Source organism: Lichenostomus cassidix, unplaced genomic scaffold, assembly GCF_008360975.1.
Source record: "Lichenostomus cassidix isolate B80296 unplaced genomic scaffold, HeHo_3.0 HiC_scaffold_60, whole genome shotgun sequence".
In the NCBI taxonomy this organism is placed as follows: domain Eukaryota; kingdom Metazoa; phylum Chordata; class Aves; order Passeriformes; family Meliphagidae; genus Lichenostomus; species Lichenostomus cassidix.
In genome coordinates this window covers 25,523-31,522 of record NW_028147512.1, presented here as the reverse complement: position 1 = coordinate 31,522, position 6,000 = coordinate 25,523, and the positions used below count along the sequence as shown (strand labels likewise).

The 6,000-nt window shown below is 57.4% G+C and overlaps 1 protein-coding gene and 1 non-coding gene across 3 annotated transcripts; both read left to right on the top strand.

The window, feature by feature from the left end:
- Positions 1–1,206: 1,206 nt before the first annotated feature.
- TRNAC-GCA (transfer RNA cysteine (anticodon GCA)) lies at positions 1,207–1,278 on the top strand. Its single transcript has one exon. It is a non-coding gene; the product is annotated as a tRNA-Cys (tRNA).
- Positions 1,279–1,635: 357 nt separating this feature from the next.
- Positions 1,636–3,893, top strand: LOC146422253 (large ribosomal subunit protein uL14). Of its 2 annotated transcripts, XM_085046693.1 has the most exons (5): positions 1,638–1,795; positions 2,031–2,114; positions 2,384–2,512; positions 3,351–3,464; positions 3,745–3,893. In XM_085046693.1, the coding sequence occupies exons 1-5, from the start codon at positions 1,783–1,785 to the stop codon at positions 3,825–3,827; spliced, it is 423 nt and encodes a 140-aa protein (XP_084902819.1). In that variant the 5' UTR covers positions 1,638–1,782; the 3' UTR covers positions 3,828–3,893. The 2 variants fall into 2 exon arrangements, with proteins under 2 accessions (XP_084902816.1, XP_084902819.1); XM_085046690.1 differs by lacking the exons at positions 3,351–3,464; positions 3,745–3,893 and adding an exon at positions 2,604–2,772 and having other exon boundaries at positions 1,636–1,795; positions 2,384–2,561.
- Positions 3,894–6,000: the final 2,107 nt, after the last annotated feature.

The following is a 6,000-nucleotide window of genomic DNA, read 5'->3' as shown; positions in this document are numbered from 1 at the left end:
GGAAGCCCCGGGGTGCGGGGATGGGGGTTTGGAACGGGGAAGTAGCGATCGGGAGGGAAGATTTGACAAAAAGAGAAAAAAAAAAAAAAAAGGGGAAAAAGCTGGATAATGGAAACCAGATGAGGTTCCCGGCTTGGGGGAAGCGTTAACTGTTGCTTTCCTCGGGCCTCCACACGGAGGTGGTGAGTTGGAGATGTTCAAATAGAAATAGTGGATATCGGGGGAAAAGCTGGGGATGCTGGCGGAGACCCCCCGGGCAAAAAAAGGACTCCATCGCTGTCCCCTCCGGGCTGGGATCCCTGCGGGACCCTCGGGGTCTCGTGGGACCCCCGGGACACGGGTGGGAAAGGTGGAAATACCCGCGGGAAAAGGGGGTTGGGGGATCCACATCCCCTGGAGTCACCCCGCGGGACAATGGGGATCCCGCAAGGATTCGGCGTGGAAATACCGGGAAAAAAAAGGGAATTTCGAGAGGGAAGCGTGGAGAAATTCCCGGGGAAAGGGTGGGGGGAAAACCGCGTCCACAAGGAAGTGCCACCCGCGGGGGGCTGGAAGAGCGGCGGAGACCCCAAGGGATGGCGTGGGAATCCCCCCGGGAATGGGGTGGGCAGGGAAACCATCCCATCCGGCGGCGATCCTACGAGGAAAATCCCAAATTCTTCTCCCACTCCCCACGTGCGACCCTGCCGAGCTCACCTTATCCAAGCAGTTCACCTTCTCCGTGGGATACACGATCTTCCCGCAGCGCGCACAGTTGGGATTCATGGCTGGAAACTCGCGTGGAGGGAGGAGGAAGGGGGAAAAAAAAAATAAAAAAAATAAAAATCACTCCCACCCCTCCTCCTCCGCGGGCGCCGCTGCTGCTCCTTCTTCCTCTTCTTCTTCTCCTTCTTCTGAGCCGCCGCCCGCGATGTCGCGACTTTAAATAGTCGGGAAGGGGAGGAGGCGGTGGGAAAAAGGCTAGTGGGAGGGACGGCGGGGGCGGGGCGCCCACCTACGCGTGCGCGCACACGTAACACGCGTGCGAACCGGCTGCGCCCCCCTCGGGAGCGCAGCGCCGAGCCGAAACCACCCCTAAAAATGGCTAAAAACAGAGAAAAACCACCAAAAAAAAATTCACAGCGGGGGCGCGGCGGGATTCGAACCGGCGACCATTCGGTCCGCGGCGCGAGTAGAGGCGAATCTAGCGCAGGGCGGCGGCGAGCCGGGGGTATAGCTCAGTGGTAGAGCATTTGACTGCAGATCAAGAGGTCCCTGGTTCAAATCCGGGTGCCCCCTCAGTGTGTATTTTTGAAGGTTTTACCTATTTTTTACGGTTTTTTTGTCGGTATTTCCGAGGGGGGGTGAGGCGGGGAGGTCGCACTTGCACGCGCGCGCAGTCCCCATTCCACGCGCGGGCGCCGCGGCCGCGGCGCCCGCGCGTGGAACGGGGACTGCGCAGGCGTGGAGTGAGCGGTAAAGCGACGCCCAGCGCCCCCCGTCAGCCAGTGGGGGTATAGCTCAGTGGCAGAGCATTTGACTGCAGATCAAGAGGTCCCCGGTTCAAATCCGGGTGCCCCCTTGTTTTGATCTTTTTCCCCTCCATTTCTTAAAGTTTTCTCGCCTGGTTTACTCCTGGTCGTTCTTTCCTTCGCCGCCGTGCTCTCCCGGTGCTCTCGGTGTTACCGGAGCTACCGGTAACCGGTGAGGGCGCCGCGTTTCCCGCCGCCGCTAGGGGGCGCCGCGCGCGGCGAGGCGGGGCGGGCGCGTCACGTGACGTCCTCCGCCTCTTCCGGCGCCAAGATGTCGAAGCGAGGTGAGGCCGGCGCTGCTTTCCGCCGCCATCCGGCTCCATCCGCCGCCATCCGCCGCCCCCGTGGCCGCCCCGGCGGAGCTGGGCGCTCGGGAAGAGGCGGCTGAGCCCGGGCGGAGCGGATGGCGCGGGCGGTGTCGCTGTTTCCCTCCCCGGGAGGCGCAGGCCCGCGCTCCGCCATGGCCGCGGCCGCTCCGTGAGGCGGCACCGCGGCCTTAACGCTCTTCTCGACCCGCAGGACGCGGAGGTTCGTCCGGGGCCAAGTTCCGCATCTCCCTGGGTCTCCCGGTGGGAGCTGTGATCAACTGCGCCGACAACACGGGTGAGTGCGGGGCTGGCAGCGGCGGGAGGAGCGCACCGGGAACCCCTCGGGAAAATCCCCTCAGTGAGGAGCCTGGCATTCAGCATTTCATCGAATGAAATCCCAGACCCCGGTTAGCCCCCTGAAGCGCTCGCCGTGCAGCTGGCTGTCCCTGCGGTGGGACACGGGGAGCTATCCCGGGATAACGGCGGTGCTGCTCGGCTATCCCGGGATAACGGCGGTGCTGCTCGGCTGTCCCGGGATAACCGGGCACGACCCGCTCTCCGCAGGGGCCAAGAACCTTTACATCATCTCCGTGAAAGGCATCAAGGGCCGCCTGAACCGGCTGCCGGCGGCCGGCGTGGGTGACATGGTGATGGCCACGGTGAAGAAGGGCAAGCCGGAGCTGAGGAAGAAGGGTGAGTGTCGCCGCGCCTGTCCCCAAATCGGGCACGGGGTCCCCGGAGGGTCACCGTTCCTGTCCCCACATCGGGCACGGGGTCCCCGGAGGGTCATCCCCTTCTGTAAAGCACTCGTTGGGTCCGTGCCGTGGCTCAGGGAGTTGTCGTGGAAGGGCAGAGCAGAGGCGCCGCTTTTGGGTGAAGTGGCAGCTCGTGGTGCTGTTGATTTCAATCCGCGGTGGGACACTGGATCTGGGAATTAAGGAGTGGGATGGGTGGGAAGGGACGTTAAATGGCATCCAGTGCCACCTCTGACATGGCAGGGACATCTTTCATTGTCCCAGGGTGCTCCAAGCACTGTCTAGCCTGGGCTGGGACACTGCCAGGGATCCACAGCTTCTCTGGACAGGTGTGCCAGGGAGGAATTCCTTCCCTAGATCCCCTCCTGAATCCATTTATCCACGTGTAAAAGAGGAATGATGTTGTATGGATCTGTAAAATTAAAATTATGAAGTTATAGAATGGTTTGGGTGGGAAGGGACCTTAAATCCCATCCAGTTCCACCCCTTGCCATGAGCTTGCTCGTGCTCCAGTTTTTTCTCAATATTATTTATGAATCAATAATTTATTTAAAAATAAAAGTGGGAAAACCTTGGATTTCCCAAGTGTGGCTGCAGCTGCAGGTGTTCCACAATCAGTTTCAAGGGAACTCCTGACTGTAACTTGTGGTGAAACACCACAGGTACAAGGTACAAAACACCCCAAATCCGTGCCGTGGGTTTGAAGCTGCACTTCCTGCAGGATCTCCCTGGCAATGTGTGTTTTCCCTGAACTCTGTGGCTCTTTCTCTTCCCAGTGCACCCAGCAGTGGTGATCCGGCAGCGGAAATCCTACAGGAGAAAAGACGGAGTGTTCCTCTACTTCGAGGACAACGCGGGAGTGATTGTAAATAACAAAGGGGAGATGAAAGGTGAGCATGGTAGTTGTGTCCTGCGGGGAATGGGGGGAGGTTGGCAGTTGAAAGGATCCAGAGTGGGATTTTGAGTGGGAAATGCTGCTCTGGTCCAGCTGGGAGGTTTAAATCACAAAATTCCGGGATGGTTTGGGGTGGAAGGGAGCTTGAAATTCATCCAGTTCCACCCCAGCCCTGTCCAGCCTGGCCTTGGACACTTCCAGGGATCCAGAGGTATCTGGAAAACTAATCCCAGCCTTCCAGAGAAGAACTAACTGGTGTTGTCCCTGTTTTCCAGGCTCAGCCATCACAGGCCCCGTGGCTAAAGAATGTGCAGATCTGTGGCCCAGGATTGCCTCCAACGCTGGGAGCATCGCCTGATCCCATCCTGATCCCAATCCTGATCCTGCCCTGGCCAGGGACACTAAATAAAAGTCCTTTTACCAACTCTGGTGGTTTTGTTGCTGAGGAGAAGCAGGATTGTGGTGGGAAGCCTTTGGTGCTCCAGCAGGAAAATGGGATTTGGGATTTACCAATTCTCTTTTCCAGGCAGGTTCCTGAAGAATATCCAACACTGGAATGGCTCAGATTTTAGTGATGCTGAATCAATCCATTGTCTGATGGAGCTGGGAGGGCTCTGGGAGATCTGTCTTTGTGCAGGAGCTCCCAGAATTGGAGAATTCCTGGAATTTTCTTCCAGAATGGGCAATTTGACTGCTTAGGGATAATTTAACTGTTCAGAACGAAACAGTGCCTGAAGCTGAGCTGAGCCAGGAGCTGCAGAATTCCTGCTGGACAGTGGGATCAGGGGAATGTCCCTTGGCCTTGCTGGGGACACAGAGAGGCCACTGCTGTCACCTGAGGAGTGGCTGGAGGAGCTAAAGATGAGCTCTGAACCTCCGGGAGCAGAGTGGGAAGGGAATTCCAGGGTGTTGGTGGTTTTCCTGGTGTTCTGGAGCACAGGAAGGAATGGTTCAGGTGGCAGCTGTGATTTCCTGACCCACAGGTGACAATAGGGTGACTCTGTCCTGCTTTTGGGGCCCTGGAGTGCCCACCCTGACCCCAAATCACGGGGCAGGAAACTGAGCTGCTCCCAGTGCTGCAATTCTGTCTCCAGCTGGCACCAAGCCGTTCCATTTTGGAGATTCCTGGTGATTTTGTGCAATTCCCGATGCTTTTCTGCCACTCCTTCCCCATTTTTTGGGGTGGCAGGGTGGGGATTCAGCAGCAAAACCCCAGGGAAGGATGGCCAAACCCCAGTCCTGCCCTGTGAGATGTTCCCAAACCCCTCTGCCCATTCCCAATGGATTTCTGGACATCCCAGAGCAGCGTGCAGGCAGCAGGAGGAACTTTGGCTGAGGGTTTGCACGTTCTGAGGGTCACTCATTCTGTTTTCTGCAGAAATTCTGAGCAGGAGAGCAATCATGGATCATTCCCAGCCCCTGGAAGGTGCTCTGGGTGTGATCCCAACACCCAAACCCTGCAGCCAAAGGGGATCTCTGCCTTCATTCCATCATCCCAGAGGTGCTTAATTTAAGGAGCCACTGCAATAAAGCTGCTCTCGTGGATCTGTTCTCACCTTCCTGGCTTGGGAAGATTTTTTTCCGTGTCCCAAAAGTGAGATTAAGCATTTTGGGGTGGAATTTTTGGTGTCACAGGCTGTGGCAGTAATTCCTGGACCAGACAGGCACAGCTGACACCCTGCAGTGACATTTTGGAATCAGTGCTGGAAATGTTTTCCTCCTCCACATTTGGGATGTTTTAGGGGCAATGAGGTGGGAATTCATTCCCTGCCTTACCCAGGAGGGTGGTGAGAGCCCCGGGGTGGGGTTTGGGGCGGAGGGAGGGCACTGAGGGAGGCCTGGGAGCAGCTGGAATGTGACAGAGCCACCTCGGTGGCCACAAGGAGCCTCACCTGGCCACCCTGCCCAGGTGGGGGTATAGCTCAGGGGTAGAGCATTTGACTGCAGATCAAGAGGTCCCCGGTTCAAATCCGGGTGCCCCCTCCCCTTTTCCATCTTTTTACCCCCAAAAATGGGGTTTGGAGCCCCAAATTGTGGAGTTTTCACCCCAAACTGTGAGCAGGCCCCATGCTGGGTTTGCTGGCCTGAGGAAGGTAGGTGATTCCCAACAGGGCAGAGGAGCTTTGCAGGGTGCTGGTGAGGAGAGGGATGAGGATTTCACCAGGATCTGGATTTTGTTTTGGGATTAATTAACAGAGTTTTGCCGGGATGGTGATGAGCAGAGAGATTCCTGCTGGGAATCCCCGTGGAAAGCAGGGGGTATAGCTCAGTGGTAGAGCATTTGACTGCAGATCAAGAGGTCCCTGGTTCAACTCCAGGTGCCCCCTCCTCTTTTCTCCTCCTTTTCCTCTTCCTCCTGCCCAAATCTTCCCTGGGAAGGTGGGAAAGCTCCTGTGGGATGTGAGTTTGGGAATTTGGGGTGGGAGCTTCAGGCCCTGAGTGCTTGCAGAGCTCAGGGGTTGTGCCCGGGGTGAGAACAGAGCCAGGAACTGCTCGCTGTGTGGAATTGCTCACAGTAAATAACTCCTCAC